Source organism: Botrytis cinerea, chromosome 16, assembly GCF_000143535.2.
Source record: "Botrytis cinerea B05.10 chromosome 16, complete sequence".
Taxonomy (NCBI): Eukaryota; Fungi; Ascomycota; class Leotiomycetes; order Helotiales; family Sclerotiniaceae; genus Botrytis; species Botrytis cinerea.
In genome coordinates this window covers 342,712-365,800 of record NC_037325.1, presented here as the reverse complement: position 1 = coordinate 365,800, position 23,089 = coordinate 342,712, and the positions used below count along the sequence as shown (strand labels likewise).

Genomic DNA, 23,089 nt, shown 5'->3' with positions numbered 1-23,089 from the left:
GCACCCCCCGGCTTTAGGCGCATGTGTAATTGGCATTCGGTATCATCGTATTAGGAACAGACAGCTTGCGATTTCGAATCAAGAGTTACACATAACCAATAATTTATATTTCAATATGGCTGATAGATTCCCTTCCCTTGAGGACTTTGACTCTGGTGGTAAGTTAACTTTTGAGAATCCAAGTGGGAAATCATGTGTACGCTTTATTAACAACACTGTTTACAGCGCAAACAACTCAAGGCGACTCTACTTTCGAAGGAGGTGCCGATGATTTCCTCAGTCGTGAGAAGGCCCTTTTGGGTGACGATGCGGATCAATTTGCTACTGGCAATGACAATGCCGCATTTGTAGAGGATGGCGATGATGATTTATTGGGTGGAGGTGGAGGTGGAGGAGAGGATGTTCATGAATTTGAGAGTTCTTTCCCTGCCATTGATACTCGCAATGAGGTAAGCTATTCTCCCATTACAAAGTTCATTTTCAAGGGAAGCTAACACTCATGAAATCAGAATGTTTCACCAAGCGGACAAATCACTAGCACATACACCAACTACCAGCCCCAAGTTTCCGACGAAGAAGAGCCAGAAGTCATCAAGCAATGGCGCGAACGTCGAGATCTCCAACTCCAAGCCCGCGAGGAGAGATCCGAAGAAAAGAAGCAAGAAACTATCAAGACTGCCCAACAAAACATTGATGATTTCTACGAGAATTACAACACCAAAAAAGAGAAGACGATTGCGCAGACCCGTCGTGAAGCTGAGGAGTTTTTAGCAAGCAGAGAAGATACATCTGCCGGTGGAACTAGCTGGGAGCGTATCGCAAAATTGGTTGATTTGAGCGGAAAGGGTGCTAGAGGTGGTGCAAACGGTACTGGAAAGGAGAAGTTTAGAGAACTGTTGATGAGCTTAAAGAAAGACGAGAAGGCGCCTGGTGCTACTGGATATTAGAGGGTGTTGGTTTGGCGGATTGGGTGATCTCTCTATGGACTTGTAAGATCGTACAAGATGGTTATGTATTTTGTTCAAGAATTGCCTAATCGGAACTTCTGGGCAAAGGGGCGTTAAAAATGAATGGCAGACACGCATACCTATTAAAGATTTGTTTATAATAACATTGCTCCTAAATGCTGGACTTTGAAATGTGATTACTATTTACTCATTGAGAAAGTTATAATACCATTGCTGGTTTCAAGCTATTCTTTTAAATCGCACGACGTGTTTCGTTTTCATATCATTTCGTTAATTCCTTCACCATCTACCCCTTCCCCTGGTTCACAGACAATTATTCTGGATCACCATAATTCTCATCCAAAGCTCTTTGTCTTTCCTGTTCCTCAAATTCCTTCAATGCAGCCTGGCCTTCTTCGGTTGTAGCATCAATGATTTGTTCCTCAAGTTGTAACATACCGCCCTAGAAATGGGTTAGCAGGTCATATGAACACAGTCAATATTATGTGAACTTACCTCGCTGAGCTGGCCTACAACTTCTTCGGCTTGTTCCACGCTCATTTTGCCCAATACCTTGTTGACTTCATCCAGGCTACCGCTTTCCAGAGCTCGTTGCAATCCAGGAGGAAATGCATCAAATAGCTCTCTCGATTTGATTACCTCTGGATCCTCACTCGTTGCAGGTGGAACAGTAATGTTAATAGTGGTGCCAGGATCAACAGCATGAAGTTGGATTTGCTCAACTCCGCCTTCGGTACCCTCTTCAGCTGCTCTCTGTTTCTGTATTTCCCTAGCTCTAGTACGGACTCTATCAAATGTTGAGTTGACATCATCGAAGAAGACCTTTTGGGCTTGGTGGCCCTTAGTAGTGATGCGCTTGAAGAACAAGCCAACACCATCCTTTCCTAGGGCTCTGCAGTATTGAAGCAATAGAGCTTGGTGAACACATTGCCTAGCATAGTCATCCTTACCTGCGATTGCAGAGTTAAATGCCAAAACAAGTAAGCCATCGGTTTCTCTTTCTGCTAGTACTGACGGGTTTGAGGAGATATACTGAAGACATGTACGATAGTCACCCATCTTGATTTGTGCAAATTTCTTTCCAAGCTCGCTCGCCTCTACGTCATCATCTTCTTCCTCTTCATCTTCATCAACGTCTGCATCGGCTCCCGAGGATTGTTCGCCGAGCTTCGCGCCATCCTTATTGGCGAGGGCATGAGGATTCAGGACTTCTACAGCTTGAACCTTCTCTTTGGGCTTCGATTCTGTGGTCGTTGGTTTTGGGTCTGCCTTTGCTACAAAGGAGCTGTCAAATCCAGTATGTATACTCTCACTAGTGATCTTCTTGCCCTCCTCTTTCTCTAAAGTCTCTAGTTCCACCGCAAGTTGTTTTTGAAGGTCCTCAACCTTTTCTTGATGTACTTTGATTTCGGCGAGATACGCCTCGAATCGATTTTCTGGTTTGTCCTCGTCGACCTTTGTTTTAACTTGGTCAATAAGCGCCGCCATCATCTTAGAGTATGTTGGCGGGGCCTCCTTGACATGAGTATGCACCCCTTCTGGAGGTGGAGGTGGAGAGTCATCTTCGCCAGTTGATTCCATCAATGCTTGAAATGCAAGATCATCCGGACGCTTATCAGTTTGAGGACTGTAAGATTTTAACGCAACAAGAAGAGCGTTTATCCTCTTGAGAAGCCCATCGTTGACGATTCGCTCATACTTGTAGGTATCTATCTTATTCTTTCTCTCATACCTCTGCTGATGAATCTGATTTTGTTTTGCTCGGATGAAAGAGCGCTTATCAACATTGGGATGAACTTCAACGTCTGAGTCGTCGCTCAACTCGAGTGCATCCTGATATTTTGTCAGCCTTGAGCTTTCAGCCTTTCGAAGCGAGGGATGGACGACGATGAGGGGTATGTGTTCCAATATTGTACATATGGGATGATCTTACCCATTTGCTATAGTTTATCGGCATGCTGGCGATAACGTGAAAAGGAGTCGCGACTGTGCCTCTTGATTTTTCTTGAAATTGTGTTGTTGAATATTTTTGAAGCTGTTTTCGGGATTCCTTTTTATTTTTATAACTCTTTGAATCGAATGTTCTACAACAATTATCCTTTGCGCCCAAACATTCCAGCCGAGCTCAGCCAACACAATCGCAGCGTCAAAATCTAGCCCCACGTCGAGCTTTCATAAGCCGTCAATAAAGATTGTGATTGGTCGAACAAATAAGGTGATTGGAGGGAAGCGATGACGGAAGCTAAATCTAGTAATAAATCTAAATGTGCTCTCAGGAAATAATGTTGCCCGTGTAGAAGAGAATCCTTCAACCTTCTATTGTTTCAACTCGTTTGAATCATCCATAATCTTTATCCTCCCACGCAATAATGACAGTTCGGCGATTATCTTTTTCACAGCTTCATCGGTGAATTCAGCGGATGTAGTACACAATCCGAGCATCAAAATTTAACAATGCGGCGCACCTTGACATTAGGCAATGGTTGGGGAGGGGCCTCGATCTGCGATGTAGCTTTCAAGCAAGTTTCGAAACCCATTTCAGCTCCCGCAGCTGCAAGATGGACTCCCTCCGGACCTTCTCTGGTTGCAAAACGATTTTCATCCGGCTTCAAAAATTCGCCATCGCCATTGAGCCCCGCGTCTAAGCCAACCCCACAACTATCTACAAGTCGCCTTCTCCAACAAACAAGAATTGGCTTATCATCTCCATGGCGGCCGGCAGTATCTCAATTACGACCTTTCAACAGTGCATCGCCTTTGCAAAATTCTCCCAAGGGCTCAGATAGACAGGATCACATCACACGAGAACGACAAAGGCGCGAAGAAGAGGAGGAAGATAATATCGATGAGCAAGGGGATTTCGCACGGAGTGAAAAGGCCTCTAAAGCGACACAAGTCAATTTGAGCGCAAGATTACAAAGTAGTGGGAAGAAACAAGGAAATACGGCCGCTTTTGGTGAAATATGGAGGTTACTGAAAATTGCTCGACCAGAGGCGAAATGGCTCGGTTTGGCTTTTGTATTCCTGCTGATATCTTCATCAATCACCATGTCAATACCTTTCTCCATTGGAAAAATTCTCGACTTGGCTACTAAAGATCCCTCGGAAGGCGAAAAACTTTTTGGGCTAGATATTTCTCAATTCTTCATTGCTCTCGCCTGCGTTCTGACTATGGGTGCCGCGGCTAACTATGGACGTATCATCATATTAAGAATAGTTGGAGAACGAATTGTAGCCAGACTCCGATCACAATTGTATAGGCGAACTTATGTACAAAATGCGGAATTCTTTGATGCCAATCGAGTTGGAGATCTTATTTCTCGGTTGAGTTCAGATACGGTTATTGTTGGAAAGAGTATCACTCAGAATCTCTCAGACGGCCTACGAGCCATTGTCAGCGGAGGTGCCGGATTTACAGCTATGGCATGGGTGAGCTTAAAGCTTACAAGCATTCTGTGCCTCATGTTCCCACCTGTTGCAATCGGTGCATTCTTTTATGGTCGAGCGATCAGGAATCTTAGTCGAAAAATTCAAAGGAATTTGGGGACTTTGACTAAAATCGCCGAGGAGAGACTCGGAAATGTTCGCACAAGTCAAGCTTTCGCTGGTGAGACACAAGAGGTTGGCAGATACAATCAACAAATCAAGAAGATATTCTCATTAGGAAAGCGAGAAGCATTGATTAGTGCAACATTCTTCAGTTCAAGTGGATTCTTTGGCAACATGACTATCTTGGCATTACTATACACTGGTGGCTCTATGGTTAAGAACGGTATGATAAGTATCGGTGAATTGACATCCTTCTTGATGTATACAGCTTATGCCGGGTCAAGTTTGTTTGGTGTCTCCAGCTTTTATTCGGAACTCATGAAGGGTGTCGGTGCTGCCAGTCGTCTTTTCGAGCTTCAAGATCGAAAACCTACAATCCCTGCAACTGTTGGTACTAAGGTTAAGTCTGCTCAAGGTGTCATCAAATTCCACAATGTCTCTTTCGCCTACCCAACTCGACCAGCAGTCACGATTTTTGATGGTCTTGACTTTGAAATTCCTTCAGGTACTAATGTGGCAATTGTCGGACCTAGTGGTGGAGGAAAATCTACTATCGGTTCGCTTTTATTGCGATTTTATAACCCTACAGAGGGGAAGATTACAATCAACGGTCAAGACATAACAAAAATGAATGGAAAGTCTCTTCGCCGTCGTATTGGAATGGTTGGCCAAGAGCCTGTTCTTATGTCTGGCTCAGTTGCTGAAAACATTGCCTATGGGAAACCCCATGCATCAAGGTCTGAGATTATCGCAGCTGCACGAAAAGCAAATTGTCAATTCATTGGCGACTTCCCTGAAGGTCTGGATACACAAGTTGGAGCACGTGGTGCCCAATTATCGGGAGGACAAAAACAGCGAATCGCAATTGCTAGAGCTTTGCTCAAGAACCCTGATATTCTTATACTAGACGAAGCAACATCAGCTTTAGATGCCGAATCCGAAACTCTGGTTAACTCGGCTCTTGCGGCTTTACTCAGAGGACATAATACAACAATTTCAATTGCCCATCGTCTTTCGACTATCAAGCGTTCCGATCACATTATCGTTTTGGGCAATGACGGGAAGGTTGCTGAAACCGGAACCTACAATAGTTTATCTAACAACCCCAACTCGGCCTTTTCGAAATTGATGGAATGGCAAATGAGTGGAGGTGATGCAGCGGATCACAGACCTGTTGAATTAGAAGGTCACTTCACAGAGTCCGAGGAAATCTCAGACGACTTGTCGCGTTTAAGTGATTCCGATGCTACTGAGGGGGAGGCCATCGAGGAAAAAACTAAGACAGAAGCTGTTTTGGAAAAGACAAATACCAGAACGAAGTAGATTAAGAGAGAGTTAGCAAACGGATTGGGAGGAAATGTATGGATACTAGCCTTCGGTTTCTTGTTTATTCTCGAGGCGTTTATAGAGTACGTGGATATAATATGGGGCTCTTCACGGGCTCCTTTTACCACACAGCAGAGAGGTAGGGGGGTTCATTACTAGCGAGAGTCTCATACCGGCTTGTTATAGGTATATCCCGAAAAGGGGAAACACAATTGTATTATACTCCACTCATATGATAATGCATTGAGTTGTACACTTTTCTTGAACAGCTTATGACTTTTATATTTTTGTTATTCTACGCGTCATCTTTACCTTCTCCCGTACACTTTGGGCTTCGTGAGAATATCTATTGCAACGAATAGCATTGATACAGACTTTCGACATGACGAATTTAAAGTCTTCATAGGTGGCTCGGCCGGTCCAACCATAACGCCTGCATTGCTGAAAGGAACATGAAGCTTTGATTCCTGGACGAAGAAAGCTCGAGCCGCATATTTCACTTTCGCCAAGTCAGCGAGACCGAGAGGAAGGAAAACGAGCTCGCCAGTATACTTTGATGCTGTTTTTCTAGTAGATAAAATGGCTTGAGTTTCCATTTCTTCGGAGCGACAAGCGATATATATCGTAGTATCTTTAGCGTACAAGATACGTGCTAATTGGATACCTAGCCCACTGTTGACTGTTGTGACTATGTGCACTCTACACTGTAAAGCATTAGGAAAATCCGTTGTGATTTTGTTGAAAAGAGGTTTTGGTGGGAAAGATTGAGTCCATGAGCTGCGGAAGGACGATGGTGGCGTTTTTATTTAATTTTTTGCAAATTATTAAAGATGGAAGAAATACGGTTTGGGATTACATTTTTATGGTTTTGATTCATTGTGTTTGTGCATGTTAGTTTGTTGGAAGTTCGTTGGAATCAAATGTAACTATAATAAGCTATTATTGTTAGAATGTCCATGGATCATACGCTACGCTACTATTTAGTATCATATGACTAACATGTCATTTATATGAATATAATTTTGGCCAAATATCAAGATGTTCAATAATCCGAAATAGAATCCAGACCGTCAACATTTTCCATAACCAGAACCATTGCGTTAGTTGGGTTGTATCGAAATGGAATTTTAAAAGTGTCTCTAAGATGAATAGCGGAGACTAGAAATACTCACAACTTCCGGCAAATGGAAAAAAATCTTCGTTAATAGGAGGTTGATTGGGGGCATTGTACTTGTTTCTGGTGTTTCTGATAGATACATTATCTTCATCGCAATAGTCTATTTTGGGCAATGTTGATTTAATATATAGATTGTGTGGTTGAGCCTATCTAAAATAATTGGATAATCTGATATAACATTACTGTCGGCCTGCTCCCTCCAGTGTCCAAACGAGAGTTGAGATTCGTCAACATCTTCACAATTTGATATAGGAGCTATGACTTGTCCCCTTTTACTCTTGGAGCTCGTCATCTAAACTATCGCCATAAAAAAGGACCATCTTGGAATTAGGTGTTCCGTTTCAATGTGGCATGAACCCAGTATCCAACACATCTCTCATATCATATCGCCAATGGTCCCAAATAGTCCTAAGATTCATGTATCTACTCTGCAGTTTGTGTGAATTTCTTGAAAGATCATGATCCAGTTCTTTACAAAGGCAACGCTTGTAAGTCTGTTTGAGGTGTTTACAGATCAGCTCCGATAAAACATTGCGCTTTCCCGGTGGACGTGAGCAAACGGCCCAGTATGGTACGAGCCAGGTTCTGCGTTTGAGGTGACAATCGGACCAAGGTCCTCTTTCAGTCCAATACTCTGACAATGCTTTTGGGACCTTTCATGGGCCACCCAGCTCACGGCGCCGATGCTTCTGAAGGCGATCGGTGATTTTTCCGCCATGAATTCGGCAGAACGATCGCACGTTTTACTGAAATATGTGCAGAGCGATTTAATTGCCAAACAGATGATCTCCTTGACGAAGAAGCAGCCCAACCGAATATGATATAGATGGTAACAGGTGTAAGATTCTGATATCTTGTTCGGCTTCTCGATTCTCTTACCGAGGAAGATATGCTGCGTCCTTGTGACTTTACCCCGCTTGAACGAATAGTTGCATTTAGTCTCTATGGTTATATAAAGCGATAGAAATATTAAAACACTCTTCAAATATAGTACTACCCCAATCCCTCACCCAACAAGGTACAAATTCAAGATCGATGGACAATCAAAAGAAACCCGTCACATTGACTTTGCATATGGAGTTGGCTGTTATTGACTGCAAGATTGATGAACTGGGTCGATATCTAGACAGTGATGTTGACCTTGTATAATTTGATGTAGCAAAATTGGCTTTCTGCCTAATCACTGGCTGATTCCCCTCCTTGTTGCTCATTCAAAGATCACACAATAAAATATTTTGTAGGTGTCTGTATAAACACGATTAGACTTTATTGAAATCAACATTCCAACATATTTAAACTCTGACTAAAGTATAAGTGCTTGGCGCCGTGCTGCAACTTCCGCCGCCAAGGACGTTCGTCACCTGTCAATATGGTTAGTGGGCATGAATGGAAGATCCGGATCAGCTGTTGTGTCTCCAAAAATATCGACTCTAGGTTTCTGTGGTTGGGATTCCTTTAAAGATTGTCTCTAATTGCACGACTTGAACCTTTAAGAAAACTATCTAGACTTCTTACCGTTAAACTGTTGCTGTGACTTCGGTTTTTATGGTTGCCTGAGAAGCTAAGTTTATGGAACAATAACTGGCTCTGTGGCAGCTTCTCTTCTCCTGGATGGAATGAATCTGGAAGACCACTAGTGGGCGCACGAACTGATGGGACACTTCCAGAATTGACTTGCCAATACCTCCTGAAGTGTTGGATTAAATTCTTTGCAATTTGACACAATGATTCATTGCAAATGGAACAATGAAGACGTAGATTCTGGCATCAATTGGTAAATGATCAAATTTGTTATGACTTTTGGAAGTTGAGATATGACCCGTTCTTGCTGCAGATAAGAAAGCAGAACAATTACAATAGGGCATATAGGAACTCAGTTGAAAGGTTAAATTTTGGGGCCAACGCTCGCTTATCACGAATGATTCGATCTCTATTGGACTGGTCCCACCTTGTTATCTTATCGGGATGGGTAACTCTACCCGACTACTACCTTCGAAATGTCTTCTCATGTATGGAGCCACACAACATCACTTGAATCGTGGGCTCCAGAATTACCCCGCACCAATAGAGCAGCAAGCCCAAGTTAATCGGTACATATCGACCTCGATTGTCACCGTATAACGTTATTCAAAAAGCAAGTCCAATTCTATTGCTAATAGAAACATAATGCGTAGACAAGTGCAGGAGGTTAGAACATATAAGCAATTAAGAGGCGCTAACTTGGCGTCGATATAATGCATAGATGGATGAATGAGATGATGATTTTCACAAGAAACAAAGCCCCTGAAGTGACCGGACAGGAGGTCATTCGATTCGTTCACTTAAATACGCGGAACTTCAGTAAAAGGGGAGCGAGGTTGATCATACACTAGTCATTTTACTCAAAATTTCACGGTATTTCGTTCACAGCCTCTTTCTAACATGAAATTACTCAGTAATCAGCAACTTATTTAAACTAAAAGCACATGCACAGAATCCACTGAGGTTAACGCTGTGTTCCATTTTTATATTTAGGGGTCTGTGCTGTGGGGTGCTTGGAGGTTCGGTAGTTATGATGCTCAAGTGGAGACTGATGCGCGGATCTTTTGGCCACTCGAGCCTCTCGAACAGCACCGATTTTGGTGGCAAATCCAACTAATGTACAACACTAACTTCTCCCACAACCCTTTCAATAAACCCGGACACTGAAACAAGAAGCTTTGATATGGTTCTCGCAAATTGACGGTGGATATAGTCATCAAAGTGGCTCGGACACTTGCAAGCCAATCTTATTTGCCATGCTCACCGCAATACGAAAGATCTTTGACAATGGTATCGTGACTTTGAAAGACGTGTGTACTCTATTATGACTCGAGTGATTAAAGTTAGGTCTTTGTATCAGTGTAGACTTTAGCCATTATTAATTCCTTCTTCAATGGACAACATGGGTGCTAGACATCAATTGAATTCCCAATATCGATGATGGGAAACTTTATCGATTTGAGAGCAAGCGTGCCAAGAGGAGGCAAAATCACAAAATGCGGGGGTTGTGTCGATTGCACGGTTTATCATAGACTGATTATCAGCGATCTTTTCTTCTTACGGCCTACTGCTGATAAAGATTTCGGCTTGTTGTTCTAAAGCCCAATCATAACTCTTGAGTCAATTGTGAGGGGACTTGCCAAGCATCACATTCTGGGGAAATCATGCTTACTAAATGCAGCATGATGTAGAGCCAAGTGAATGTTGGTCGTTATCTATTCGTCTCGCTTCGTGATTGTACACCCTTAAGCACATGTTTGACCAACAAGAGTCGTTACCTAGAGGTATAGAGCACAGCAGTCATCTTGATAGGTTCACACAATGATTGTTCTGTCGATCATCAAGCCCGGGCGTCTGCGTTGACTCGAAATCTTAAGCAGTATGACGTCTAGACCTTGTTGGGACAAGGTCTCGCGTTAAGGCATGATAATCAGATCTAATGTTATGAACTCAGCCCCGTCGGGAGTCAATGTGTATCTCACGAGCAGGTATATAAAGAGGCTTGTACCCTCCATTTACAGATTTAGATTATCATTCAAATCATCAAACGATACAACATCATACAACTTTCGATACTCAAACAAAATCGTTACGCACACAAAAGCGTATTATACAACAATCAATCAATTATACACATCTAGCCATCATGGATCCTAGACTTCAAACCGTCGGCGAGCAAAACGCTCTATTCACAGATCCATTCGAAGAACAGGCCATCGGGTCATCACTTAGTAAGTTATTACCTTGCCTGCTCCTTCACAGCGATCGTCAGTTCAAACGCTAACCCATTATCTAGAAAAAGTCAACACAAGCACAAGCTCCTCCTCTCACCTAGACTCTCCTTTCGATGACTTTGCACAAGACTGGAAAACCACGACTCACGAACGAGACAGCTGGGCAACACGTGAGAGACGACGTTCTACTGCGTTCGGAAATATCAGTAACTCTGCTTTCATGGGCACTCATCACGAAGCCAAACAAGGTCGCAGCGGCAGTTCGACACAACCACGAAAAGGATCTGTTCTAAGCATATGGTCAGATTCAAATGATGAAGAACCTGATGACCTACTAGTGAGGGTATCGAGTAGGAGGTCCGAGGGGTCTGAGAGGGAAGGAAGAAGAGGAAGTGTGTTGAGTCTATTCCATCGCAAGAAGGATGAACAAGGAAAGGACATCATCAATTCCGAGGGGCGCTAAGACACCTCAACTTTGACGGCGGATAAGAAACTTCTGTTTGAACTGTTGTATATGGCGATATATTTGATACCTGGGTAGAGCCCGTTTTTTGACGGCGATGATTTACGAGTTTACTTAGCTCACACTTTGTAGTATATAGAACACTTGTACTGTATATTTGATATTTCTTTTGGGGAATTCAGGATAGGATACCGAAACAGTCGGATTGTATTATAAACAAACATATTTGAGATCATCCTTCAAGATATATTGTTTAAAATATTAGAGTGAATTATCAAGATGATTTTAGTGCAATAAATATTCTTCTCTTCTTTTCCTTTCGAAATGGATCTATACATTTAGTTGATCTCTCATTCTCTCATGAGAAATAACAGGATAATCCTTCCTATCTACATATTGAAATAACTCATCATCTTATTCTTGAAATTCGGAACTCTTCAATCAATGATTTGTTAATTGTCAACTTTAGCCTAACATATGCCTGTCTATCTGACTGCCTGGAGGAGAATAAGCACCATAGATTATACTTCCTTGACGTGAGTGAAACTTTCATGCCGTTATCTTTCCTCTACTATCACACCACGAGTGCACATGAATATGTTTTGGACATGTGCCAGTAATTGCTAGCTGTAGCACGTAAAATGAACTAGAATTACGTACCGCACAATACACTAAGAACATGGGGAATCAGCCCCACGGCCCCTCCGCAAACTCTATTTCCCACGGACTCGTTTTTGTGTCCACTTTATCCACCAGATAACATCAGCCCTCTTAACTAACTACCAACTTAGTGCCAATCGGGTCTTCCTACTTCCGTTCGTCCCACGGAAATTGAGACGGACCTTCCCATCGATCTTCAGACTGTGAGACTGTAATGGTATGTGTATCTACTACCATTTCTTTGAAAAACTATGTTCACGCAAGTAAGAAATGGCGAAACAGCTATCAAGATATGGCGCAATACAAAGAGAGTTTGACTGATGATGAATCTGCGCGCGGGGTATTTTCGATATCTTTGCCAAGCCTGTTGCTAACAACCATAGATAAGATAAGGTGACGATGCCGTTACATTGACAGGTGAGGTGCAAAAGCATGTTTTGAAGGAAAATTCCGAGGCCGAAACATAGAAAAAAGGTTATTTTGCCTTGTGTATCAACTAATATCAACTACGGTTTCTTTTCAGCAGGTGCGGCGTATGAAGCATTGTATTGCTTTCAAACATTAAGGCTAGTGATATGTTAAGTGTATTTAACAGACTAAATCCCGTAAAATCGGTTATTTTGGGCGCTCGAAATGTGATAATCAGGTCGTTATCGCACTAGCTGAAATTCTCCCCTTTTCATGACACATTCGTTTATGTTGCTGTGGTTGCTTTCTTCACCTCCTCTGCGTAGGAAATCAAGACGGCAATGTTTGACCACCTTTTAATATTTCCAACAATTTGATTTTTTCTTTCAAATTTGATGCGAAATATACTTTGTGATAAGATGCAAGACAATCAAAAGGCGACAATTATTTTAGTCTCTTCGGATCTGTGAGTCAATAAATTGAAAGATTCTGATAAAGTTTGACTCCTTCCACAAGTGTTCCTCTTGTTATGCACAAGCCTTCTTTTTCTCTTTGTCCCCGAACTTTATTTGCCTCTATCTTCTCGGCTTATGCTTCGCTCAGATCTATAGACATTAAGATATACCCTGCAATGTGTGTGATCACTCTTATTGGCCCCTGAAGCTAGATTCTGCATAATCGACAGATCAATTTTTCAAAACCTCAAAATTCTCTAAGATATTTGGGCAATTGTTTGGGTTTTCACTGGATCTGGTACACCGCATGAAGGCTAGTTCGTTAAATCAGTAACTCCAAATTGTTTGATCCAATTTCGATTCGAATGTACTCATGAATAATTGATGTGGGAAGGTCAGGCACGACCTGGGATGGCAATTGTCTGAGTTTTGCTGGGTGAAAATCTGCCATTTTCCTGAAACCATTGATAATCACCCAGTGGGTTGCTGTAGTCCCACCCTACACAAGGGGAAGCAGACCATCAAGCATAGTAGATGATGAGCTGACTGACCATGCCCGCTTTGGCTTCTGGATGGAGACCCAATTGCGCCGTCGTAACAGAGTACCCCGCTTCAAACAATTTTTTTGTAAAATCAAGGCAAATACCTGACCATAGACATAAATTTTGTCTCCAATATCGGATACAACAAATAGGGTTACACTTCACTTTGACCAACTTCATACAAATTTTGCGTTCAAACCACACCCAAACAGATATGATTGTGGAGTAAATAAGTAACCATCTAAGGTTGAAGAAATGATAAGATATCCCTAGTTCAACCTTTTTAAAGACAAAGGAGAATTGAACGGGTATAGGTGGAGGGGCTCAAAAGAATCGTATGACCAGCAAATGCATAAGAGTTTAAACAGACTTCTGTCCCGTAGCATAAACACATAGCGTGATGCAGAGGGAATTAGCATCGTCGAAGCTTTGCCAAAGTATTTTTATGTCCGTTACATACGTTATTTTAGAGCCCTTGTACATGAGAGTGTTGACACAAAGGGGAAATCACTTGTTGAATATCTCGAGTTCGAACACTTCCGAGCTATACCTAAAATAATTACACCAAATCCAGAAAAAAAGGACTTGAAATTTGTGATCGACGTGTGAGTCCCTCCCCTTCATTCCCTCTTTGAGATGTCTCAAAATGAAATGATTGTACAAAATCGATATAACACATGGGATTATTGCGATTGTATGACATTAATACAACATATAAGACAATATGATCGCATGGTATCGATACAGTATACTAGGAGCGTGCAACTACACGCATACGTAGTCTTAGAGCCCTAATACCTGAACGTGTAGAGGCAAAAGGAAAAGCCCTCACGATTTCCTGCTCAAGACCTTGAAATCATATAGTTTCAACACAATACATGTGATTACATGTTGATATTTTGACACATAATTTGACCTAGTCAAGTAACCAGCCCAATGCTAGACAAGTGTCCGCAGAAAGCTTCACACGATAGCATTCTCGCAAGCGTAAAAGCATACCAAAGAAGACGAAAAGAATTAAAAGAAAGAGTAACGTCCCAACTGCGAGAAGCACGAGAGTTATCTCGAAGCTAGCTTCACATCAACGAAATCAATCGCACAACAAAATGGATTGATTCCTACAGCATTTGAATATCAGATTAGAATTGGAACACTAAAAGGATTCATTCCATTATTAAACACGAATTGAAATAAATGTTTAAAGCCGTAAATTTGCGAACTCAAAGTGGTAAATTGAAAGATGCTAATACAAAAAGGTCTCAAAAGTTTGCTAAGTTTGCCTTGCACACCAAATACATCTTATTCCACTAATCACATGACCAACTCGCTAAACCCACAAACGTCCGTGCACAAACATTCGGAACGGACAAACTAATCTCCCTCCCATCACGAAAACTTTAATCTTATCGAGAAAAAAAATCGAAAAAAAAGTATCAAAAACCTCAACTTCCTCGTTCAAAAATCAATTCAAAAAACAATCGTAGATGAAATAAAACCTAAAAAGTAATGGACTAGCGGCGAATCGAACGCCGGACCTCTCCCATGCTAAGGGAACATTATACCACTAAACCACAAGCCCGTTTTTTGATGCTTTGATGTGGGAAATAAAATTTATGTACTCCCGATAAACGCTGCTTTTAAAATCGTTTTTCGTAAACCGTTTTCTGTAAACCGTTTTTCGTAAACGAACATATTATCTTCATTTTCGTAGCACAGATTTAATTCGATATTTTCTCACTCTCAAAATAATTCAGGAACTGAAAATGCAATTCCGTTATTTTCTAGGAAGATGATGATCGGCCAGCTTCCGTTCCAGCCGTGTTGGAAATCCGAATGTCCAGTATTGTATCCTGTGTACTGTATCTACTTAAACATTCATATAGGTTCCGGAGCTGTTCAACGTTATTTGGCGACATATCATGAGGGGAGTAAACTAGCTGTCGGGATATCGATCATGTGACTATACAGAGGGTACTGTATTAGTTAGCCAGGCACTAGCGCTTCCCTATATAAGTACATAGCTTCTCATAGATAATAATGATTAAGAACGAATACAACCTTAATAGACTAAAGTACTTTGACACTTATCAATCAGCTTGATACTAACAATAGCCAAGTGTTTGTTCTTACTTGTGCAGGATTCATTTTCATTACACATTTCTTATAACGTTAGATATTGTACCAAAGATTCTTTATCGTGATTCAATATGATATTCTCCTTGTTTACAAACTTTTGCGATGATGTCGATGCGAGTATCTATGATTGAAGTGCGCGTGCTTGTGGACAGCGCCATCTTCTCCGCCTCGACCCTTCTTATTCCCTCGGCGATCTTCATGGACATAGGTTTTTCCAATGAAATCGCAACAATTAGAACAGACTTTGGACCAATCGTAGCTGGGATAATTGCATCTATCAAAGTTATAGATAACAAAGAAGCCAGCATTACTGAAAATATTACAAAAGGATCTCACATTGCATCCTGAATCTGGTCGATTATAGTTGGTCCACTGTAATGAAACTCATCGTATTCGCAATCATCCTCTAGGAATTCGTTGCCTAGAATTTGCAAGATTGTGAAAACATCTTCATTATTAGCTCGGTGGGTTGTATTACTAACTTCAACTAAAAAAGCAATATGTTAGTAGTTGCGTTTATGTCTGAAATATCAAAAAAATGAATAAATAGGAGATCAAGGAATCAACATTTCTTATTAATAATAAAATCTGATTTAAGATTTTTTAGGGACAATGGAATTAATACGAAATGATATCTATTTCTAGCAAATGCTTTTATTTGCTTATGATTAAGCCCATTATCGTTACATTTTTGAATCGATCTTTTTAAATTGTTTAATAACATCAACAGAATTTTATTTGAGGAATAGTTTACTAGTTTGGCCAATCTCCAAAACCTATCTTAAGAATCATTTGCAAGAGATATGAAGTTTCGATTGCTGATTAATATTGCATTTATTGAATAGGAATTAATACTAAGTATATCATCATTTTGTTGAAGATACTGTATGTCAAATGCTATACTTATAGTTCGAACCTTTTGTAAAATCGTTATTGTCGATTAATAAGTCCCATCGGCAATACTTCCGCCTTCAGCACTAACAGTTTGTGTTTTACTTTGGCAGAGAAGTCTCCATTTCTTTCCCGCTAGATTGTTTTGACAGCTAGGCAATAATCGGATTGATTGCCGCCAATCGCTTTAATGTTCTGTAGGTATGAAGTAAAGGGGTGGATACTCGTCTCTCTAACAAGAAAGAGGACCTCGGAAGCTATCGACAAAGGGCCACCACATACTGTAATGCTGTGAATTCCAATAGAAAGGTACCGGTTTGTCCTTGGATCCTTGATTCTGCCAAGGACATGTAATTACCAGTAGTATCATAACGCTTCCAACTGAATTGTAATAGGCACAAGTTTGGGGCCAGTTGTCTTCGTCGCAGTTAATAGTGACTATCGAAGTTACTAACAATGAAGTAGTATGATAGTCTGCCAGCCATGTATCACATTCATCGATGTCTTTGGCTTGACTTTGTGGCGGCTTGTTCTGAGTAGGTTTGAAATCCGCAACACTCCCAACGTGTGCCTCCCATGTACCTGGTATGTTGTTCAAAATTGCACCATTAGCAACTATTTGGTTCAATCTAAACGACAAAGCATTTCCTACAGGGTTATAAATGCATTCACCGGCTGGGACTTGAGAGCCACCTAGATACGCTTTTGAGTTGGATATAGCCCGCACAACAGGGCCATGCCCTCCAGTGATAACATTGTTCAAGTTCGTGTAGGGGCAAGTTACAAGATCTTTGCTGGGAACTTCAATTTTCTCACAGCATAGACTTGAGAAATATCCCGCCTTACAGCCAGCCTTTGCATATGCAATGTGTGTATTTTGGGTAAGTAGAAATTCTCCGGCCTTACATGTCTGAGAACAGGATGTAGCAGTACCTCGCCAGTTACATTGGCCAAGACTAACATCAGTTTCCACACAAAATGCACGATTAAATTCCTTGGATCCACCGGTGCAACCATCGGCAGTATAAGCATTCCTGTTGGCATCATAAACTTGTTGAATTGATTAAAGAGGGTTTGGATACCTTCTTATTAATATGTACTCACCTTGCCACGGCCATATTCAACCGCTCGAAATCCAGGGGCGCACTGTGGAAGGTACTCACAGGTTGTCCAGTAGGCAAGCAGGGCCACGCTATTTGCTTTACTTGTCGCGGTAAGCTTTGAGACAGTATAAATTGGAAACGAAGTTACATCTTCTCCAATATCTGCGAGAGGAGCAGTACTAGAACAAGAAGGAAATGGGTAAAAGCCTCGATTACACGCCCATTCACAAAGAACGTAGTCCTGTCCATCTTTGTCTGCTGGGTAGCCAGTAAGGGTTGAATATGTTGGAGCTGTATTTTCGGTGAAGCTTGCTGACGTACAGATACATTTTTTGTTTGGACAATTATTATACTTGCAGGTGAATGAACAAAGAGAATTCCAATCGGTATCGATCCCGGTACCGCCTGTACAGAACGGTATTGGTGCTGCTGACGCCGCAGGTGGATTACAGTCGTTCTTGTTCGCAATTGTGACACATGCCTTGGGGCAAACTCCATAGTTGCAATCAAAACTGTATAAACCTTCATATGTAATGTCAAACCCAGCCGCTGGATATCCGTTGAGATTAGTTGCTTTGAGTATATTTGTTCTGAGATTGCCTACTTTGGTGCAGGTGCAGACTATTGAACAATAGTCATACGTGCATACGAGAGCACAAAGCTCAGCATAATCTCCTGGACCAATTCCTCTAACACAATGTAGAACTGTTAAAAGATAAGCTAGAGCTACCACCGAGACCGAAAGTCCTGTGTCAGATCCAACCCAGGGATTCAAATTCTCAATACTGTCTGTGCAAACTATAGAAATGGAACCTCCCGAGACTTTTGCAACTCGGGTACCATCTCTTAGAACAGTCACAATAACAGGCCCTATACCTTTGTACGTGACATTGCCATGATACAGTCCGACATTGCCATCTGGAATTCTCGTCCATGTAGCAGCTTGGTCGACACCACCTACAGTAGCTTTGACTGTTGCTGTAGATCCAAGAAGAGCTGTAAAGAAGATCTTATTTTGGACGATCTCTGCTGGGCCATACTAAATCTGTATTTGACTTGCGGTGTTCCCTGTAGTTCCTCCTGTAGCACAGCCTGAAGCTGGCTGTGGTCGAAACCAAACCGACAAACCTTCTTCAGTAATTGTTGCAGCACCAGTTTTATAAATGTCGATCACGTATGGTAGAAACTGCCTCCATCCATCATGGGGAAAACCATCTGCATAATTATATTGAGCTTTTCCGTAACTTGAATCGAAAAGGCACCAGGCCTTAGCACGATTCGGTCCAATATAATGACCTAGATCAACAATCTTAGTACTTCCTCTCTGAAAATCAAATAATAGGGACAAATACATTCTCTATAATTGTTCCACATTATGATTTCTACAAATTCCGGTACTGCATACCAGATTTGTATCCACCTATTGAACCACATATCATCTCCCCTGTCGGGTATTTGTTAGTTTGATATTCAAATTGATGGAAACAATCAAATATGAATTGTGAAAGAATTCGTACATACCTCCATAACCAGTTTTTGTGATATCCAAGAAGATTGGTAAAGAATCAGGGGGAAGCTGGCAATATGTAGGGCTTTCCGCAAAGAAATTGAAGATGGGAATAATCAGTTGTTGTAAATATATCATTTGATCCCTCAGGCCAGGCCCCCCAACTGAAGAGACAATTCGGAACTCTAATGGCTACAGCTGCTTTGGCACCCAAAAACGACTAAGATGAAATAAAGAAACAACTTGTGTCCTGGATAATTATTAGCCAATCTTGCGTGTTATCAACACTCTCAAATATCGATACAAAGGCTTGCCCATTATAAAAATAGTATGCAGCTTCCATTTTGTATTGATTAACCAGAGCAATCACATCTGCCTGTAACCACGCTCCATTACCAGCATAATCAAAGGAGAAGAACAGTTTAAAGCCCTTGCTCCCAGCGGTCGAAAAGAGTGTTGGTAGCTGTGCAGCAATCGTTGAATCATTATTAGCGATATTCAACGCGAAGGCATCGATATGAGCAATTTGAGCTTTGTTGATATCGTCTTCCCAGTCATAAGTGCTGTATGAAGCTGTATTGCCGACCTGCATATATAATATCAGCAAACGACGTTGCATGGTAGACGACAGTTCATACCATAAAATGTGCAAAGACGGCTTTTGAGCGTACTAGTGTGAGACTTGATAGCAGAGCTACCAGCATTAGAAGTTTCATACTGCTTGCTGTCTATTTTGAGTACATCAAGCTACTTGCTATCTTGGGCTGTTGATGAAGCTTCTACAGCAATGAATGCATATTATATCAATGAAGAGCTTGAGGTAGGTAGCAGCCGCTGTATTTGATTTCATATAATTTTCTTCAAATTACTTCCTCTTGTCCCCGGATAATAATAGCACTGTATGCTAGGCGTATAGTGGGCATATCGCGTACTGTGTAAATTCCACAGAGCGGATCTACATCGGACTCGAGAAACGTGCAATGCATATGATGGTGATACTCCGTAGGGGTCAAAATCTCCGGCTTAACCTACACTAAAGGCTTAAACTTACCAGGGTGAATTGATTAGCTGGAAGCGCCAGATCTTCAGGGTTTTCATACATATTGCCAGAAAGAAAGATCCATATTGGAAAAGATTCAATCCAACGGCTGGAAAGCCCTCCTGGCACGATACTGATTCTGAAAATGAATTTTGGTAATCAGGAACTTTACAACTGTTGGTTTTAATTCAGAAATTTATCTAGTATGGCATATAGCATTTGTACAAATGTAGAAGTATCTCCATAGAATTTAAACTAATTATCCACAAAATACTTACTACTCCGAGCTAGGGAAATTAGAATGGTGGGAAATAGAATTCTAGGCATTAGAATGAGTTAGAAGTGAAAATTTGTAATTATATAAATCGAGAATGTAAAATAAAAAGAAGATTATTATACTTTAAGAATACAACTAAATTGCAGATTAGTAAAACACCATTGTGGAAATTCCGATGTAAACCAACCAATCAGTATCCTGAGTTGAAAGCTTTTGGGTACGAATTAAAAATTCTGATTTACTAGTTCACATCGCATAGATCCAAATAGCTTTAGAGTTTTATTGTGGTATAACATCAAGGCATTTTCGCATTTTTTGTCTAATTCAGAAGTACTTAGGAACCCCATTGACCGCTTAATAACAGCCGATTGGTGAAAAATTATGAACGGTTCACCAGTGGGTGCACAGACTCACGGGACAACGTGACAGAAAAGTACAATTTCACACTCAAATTTATCAGCTTCAGAATTAAATTAAAATTTGAAACGTGATTTTATATCGATTAAATTGGTATATTGTATTATTCAAGCATTGAAAAAGAAGTGTTTCAAGATATGTCCCAAAAATGAGATCTGAACTCAAAAAACAAGTAATACACTCTCCCACTAAAACTTTTGATAGGGAATTATATATTCTTTTATAAAAATGTTAATATCAATTTTTTTGTATCAATTTTGAGACTACACAATATTATTATGTTTGAAATGTATCTAGATAAATTTCAAAGAAATTCATAGATATTTTGAATTTTAGTTGAATTATTAAAAGCGCTTTTTTTGATGTGAAATTGTGCTTTCTTCGTGAATGTCCCGTGAGTCTGTGCACCCACTGGTGTTGCATACATTTTGATGACTCAGCATAATACCTGGCATTAGCAATAATTTCCGCCTCGTTCTTGACGCCTATAAATCTACGCATCTTGGTAGTTTTCAGTTTTACTTAATTTTGCCCAAAATGTCAACTGATCATAGATCTCCCAATTCGTTATTCCCCCCGGTTTCACAACCTTCTCAGTACAAGCCACCTCAAAGGAGAGATCTACCCACTGAAATTCCGCACATACCTGACAATAATGGCCCATCAACCGAATGGCTCCCTATATACAACAAACGAACCCCTTACGTTGAGGCCGAAATTGTATATCTCATTCATGAAATTGTCCGAAATTATGTTCGGCTGTCAGCAGTTTCGGAGGATGCAGTGACTTGGCCTCCAGAGGGTGGCCATCACCTTGATGAGGCGCTTTGCAATGAGCTCAATATTTCTGATGCGGCAAAATCACTAATCCGGCTTTTACCTTCTGGAAGTAGCATCTTCCCGGTTTTTCTTTATCAATCCAGTCAACTTTTTGAAATTTCGGATGATGGTTTTAGTTTGCGCGCTAGTCGCGAGTCTCCATCGTTTGATGAGGAAAAAGACCCCCCAGCCGAGCGCTATATATTACCGTATGATGTTCAGCTGTCTGCTGGGGATCCGGAGACGCCTGTTATAATCCTTGATACAAGAGAAAGTAAGTGTAATGTCTGAGACAAACTTATCGTCCTAACATAATGCTTGTAGACACGATCCGAGTAGTATCTACTATGGACGATGGTGCAGACGATTCGAATCCCCCTAATGCACCCCTTGAGCGACCTGATGACCCTTGCTACTATCGAAACTATTGGCCTAGGCATGCTCCAAGTTTCCTTAGTATACAGTTGAATAGAATCAAGGCTTTAGATGTCATTCCACCGGGACCGAGTGCATTAAGCTACATTGACTTTGCAGACGAATGGATGGTGAGTAAAATTCCATGTTGTAATGAATGATGTGTAATATACGAGACTAACTATCTGCCTCCTGCTTGTATATAGCGGCGTAAGATCAAGCATTCTCTAGAAGGTACATATGGTTGGCCGGATAATTTCAATCAAGAAGCATGGGATGAAGATCGTGATCTAATTTGGGAAGAGGCTGAAGAAGAGTACGAACGTTTGGGTCGACCAAATGTGTTAAGATTCTTATGATCTACCCAATAAGGTTTCGAAAGATGTATCACCAAATTACAATCATTTGATTCCCTTGAAATGAGCACGGTGAAAAGCAAAAGTTCTGAAAGTACAATATCAAATTTATATAGATTCCTAAAAGCAAAACTACAGATCTGGTGTTTTTCACAAATTCGATAATGTATCTTTGAAAATCTGCCCAAGTAAGCCTCAATTTTAGGAATTTATTCGGCTACTTTCTCACTGTTTCTCCCATTTGTAAGCCTCCGAACTTTTCATGAGCAACAGATAGTTACAGTACAGCTTTCAAATACTTGGTTGGTATATTTGAATTGGCGGACTAAAATAAGATGTTAGCATGCTATATACAAGCAAGTAGACATTGAGGAGCTACAGACCCAATGCAAACAGTATGATTTTGTACCACAAAATCGTATGAGATGAAAGAATTGTAAGAATAAAAGTCCGCAAGGGTAAGATTCGTGTATTCCGAGACAACGATTGACACTGGAACATTCGCATTGGCAAAATCTGTAGCCCCTGTATTGACGACCAAAATGGGGCATGACATAGGTGCGCAGAGGGTTCTATTGGTGAGGCCACTACAACCTAAATCGTTATTTAAGTTATAAAGACCTGCTTTTGGAATCCCAAATTTCATGACGGCCTCCTGACATGTGTATATTTCGCTGCTAGTAATAGATATATTTTGGGGGCAATTTGTTGTAACGGGAGCCCTGTGGTGGCAGAATCCGCAATTAACGAAGTCACCACTTTGTTAGCCCAAGAAAATATTCAATATTTTTATAATGTATTGAAAAAGCGTTTTTCAATTGTTGATT

The 23,089-nt window shown here is 41.0% G+C and overlaps 7 protein-coding genes across 7 annotated transcripts; 4 read left to right on the top strand and 3 right to left on the bottom strand.

The window, feature by feature from the left end:
* The first annotated feature begins 16 nt into the window (after positions 1 to 16).
* On the top strand, positions 17 to 1,123 carry Bcclc1. The gene is made up of 3 exons (XM_024697841.1): positions 17 to 158; positions 226 to 449; positions 510 to 1,123. Exons 1-3 carry the CDS (start codon positions 116 to 118, stop codon positions 945 to 947), a joined length of 705 nt encoding a protein of 234 aa, XP_024553657.1. The 5' UTR covers positions 17 to 115; the 3' UTR covers positions 948 to 1,123.
* Positions 1,124 to 1,127: 4 nt separating this feature from the next.
* Positions 1,128 to 3,152, bottom strand: Bccdc37. The gene is made up of 3 exons (XM_001551057.2): positions 2,902 to 3,152; positions 1,464 to 2,801; positions 1,128 to 1,410 (listed from the first exon to the last, which is right to left on the bottom strand). Exons 1-3 carry the CDS (start codon positions 2,923 to 2,925, stop codon positions 1,282 to 1,284), a joined length of 1,491 nt encoding a protein of 496 aa, XP_001551107.1. The 5' UTR covers positions 2,926 to 3,152; the 3' UTR covers positions 1,128 to 1,281.
* A 20-nt stretch (positions 3,153 to 3,172) lies between these two features.
* BCIN_16g00820 (hypothetical protein) lies at positions 3,173 to 6,281 on the top strand. The gene has a single exon (XM_001551056.2). It carries the CDS (start codon positions 3,423 to 3,425, stop codon positions 5,838 to 5,840), a length of 2,418 nt encoding a protein of 805 aa, XP_001551106.2. The 5' UTR covers positions 3,173 to 3,422; the 3' UTR covers positions 5,841 to 6,281.
* A 4,028-nt stretch (positions 6,282 to 10,309) lies between these two features.
* Positions 10,310 to 11,531, top strand: BCIN_16g00810 (hypothetical protein). The gene is made up of 2 exons (XM_024697840.1): positions 10,310 to 10,772; positions 10,838 to 11,531. Exons 1-2 carry the CDS (start codon positions 10,688 to 10,690, stop codon positions 11,236 to 11,238), a joined length of 486 nt encoding a protein of 161 aa, XP_024553656.1. The 5' UTR covers positions 10,310 to 10,687; the 3' UTR covers positions 11,239 to 11,531.
* Positions 11,532 to 16,476: 4,945 nt separating this feature from the next.
* On the bottom strand, positions 16,477 to 19,088 carry BCIN_16g00800 (hypothetical protein). Its single transcript, XM_024697839.1, has 5 exons — positions 18,955 to 19,088; positions 18,839 to 18,877; positions 18,562 to 18,729; positions 17,431 to 18,462; positions 16,477 to 17,380 (listed from the first exon to the last, which is right to left on the bottom strand). The coding sequence occupies exons 1-5, from the start codon at positions 19,076 to 19,078 to the stop codon at positions 16,563 to 16,565; spliced, it is 2,181 nt and encodes a 726-aa protein (XP_024553655.1). The 5' UTR covers positions 19,079 to 19,088; the 3' UTR covers positions 16,477 to 16,562.
* On the bottom strand, positions 19,087 to 19,745 carry BCIN_16g00790 (hypothetical protein). The gene is made up of 3 exons (XM_024697838.1): positions 19,579 to 19,745; positions 19,245 to 19,526; positions 19,087 to 19,190 (listed from the first exon to the last, which is right to left on the bottom strand). The coding sequence occupies exons 1-3, from the start codon at positions 19,654 to 19,656 to the stop codon at positions 19,161 to 19,163; spliced, it is 390 nt and encodes a 129-aa protein (XP_024553654.1). The 5' UTR covers positions 19,657 to 19,745; the 3' UTR covers positions 19,087 to 19,160.
* A 1,432-nt stretch (positions 19,746 to 21,177) lies between these two features.
* BCIN_16g00780 (hypothetical protein) lies at positions 21,178 to 22,399 on the top strand. Its single transcript, XM_024697837.1, has 3 exons — positions 21,178 to 21,766; positions 21,817 to 22,037; positions 22,113 to 22,399. Exons 1-3 carry the CDS (start codon positions 21,211 to 21,213, stop codon positions 22,263 to 22,265), a joined length of 930 nt encoding a protein of 309 aa, XP_024553653.1. The 5' UTR covers positions 21,178 to 21,210; the 3' UTR covers positions 22,266 to 22,399.
* Positions 22,400 to 23,089: the final 690 nt, after the last annotated feature.

Coding starts and splice junctions, on each gene's coding strand:
- Bcclc1 (XM_024697841.1), top strand. CDS start 116: ATGGCTGATAGATTCCCTTCCCTTGAGGACTTTGACTCTGGTG. Junction 159..225: donor TGAGGACTTTGACTCTGGTG/GTAAGTTAACTT, acceptor CACTGTTTACAG/CGCAAACAACTCAAGGCGAC. Junction 450..509: donor CCATTGATACTCGCAATGAG/GTAAGCTATTCT, acceptor TCATGAAATCAG/AATGTTTCACCAAGCGGACA.
- Bccdc37 (XM_001551057.2), bottom strand. CDS start 2,925: ATGCCGATAAACTATAGCAAATGG. Junction 2,802..2,901: donor CGATAAACTATAGCAAATGG/GTAAGATCATCC, acceptor ACAAAATATCAG/GATGCACTCGAGTTGAGCGA. Junction 1,411..1,463: donor TTGTAGGCCAGCTCAGCGAG/GTAAGTTCACAT, acceptor ACCCATTTCTAG/GGCGGTATGTTACAACTTGA.
- BCIN_16g00820 (XM_001551056.2), top strand. CDS start 3,423: ATGCGGCGCACCTTGACATTAGGCAATGGTTGGGGAGGGGCCTCGATC.
- BCIN_16g00810 (XM_024697840.1), top strand. CDS start 10,688: ATGGATCCTAGACTTCAAACCGTCGGCGAGCAAAACGCTCTATTCACA. Junction 10,773..10,837: donor GGCCATCGGGTCATCACTTA/GTAAGTTATTAC, acceptor CCCATTATCTAG/AAAAAGTCAACACAAGCACA.
- BCIN_16g00800 (XM_024697839.1), bottom strand. CDS start 19,078: ATGATATATTTACAACAACTGATTATTCCCATCTTCAATTTCTTTGCG. Junction 18,463..18,561: donor TGCAACAATTACTGAAGAAG/GTTTGTCGGTTT, acceptor AGTATGGCCCAG/CAGAGATCGTCCAAAATAAG. Junction 17,381..17,430: donor ATATGGCCGTGGCAAGGTGA/GTACATATTAAT, acceptor CAATTCAACAAG/TTTATGATGCCAACAGGAAT.
- BCIN_16g00790 (XM_024697838.1), bottom strand. CDS start 19,656: ATGAAACTTCTAATGCTGGTAGCTCTGCTATCAAGTCTCACACTAGTA. Junction 19,527..19,578: donor CCGTCTTTGCACATTTTATG/GTATGAACTGTC, acceptor TTATATATGCAG/GTCGGCAATACAGCTTCATA. Junction 19,191..19,244: donor TTTATAATGGGCAAGCCTTT/GTATCGATATTT, acceptor ATAATTATCCAG/GACACAAGTTGTTTCTTTAT.
- BCIN_16g00780 (XM_024697837.1), top strand. CDS start 21,211: ATGTCAACTGATCATAGATCTCCCAATTCGTTATTCCCCCCGGTTTCA. Junction 21,767..21,816: donor AATCCTTGATACAAGAGAAA/GTAAGTGTAATG, acceptor TAATGCTTGTAG/ACACGATCCGAGTAGTATCT. Junction 22,038..22,112: donor ACTTTGCAGACGAATGGATG/GTGAGTAAAATT, acceptor GCTTGTATATAG/CGGCGTAAGATCAAGCATTC.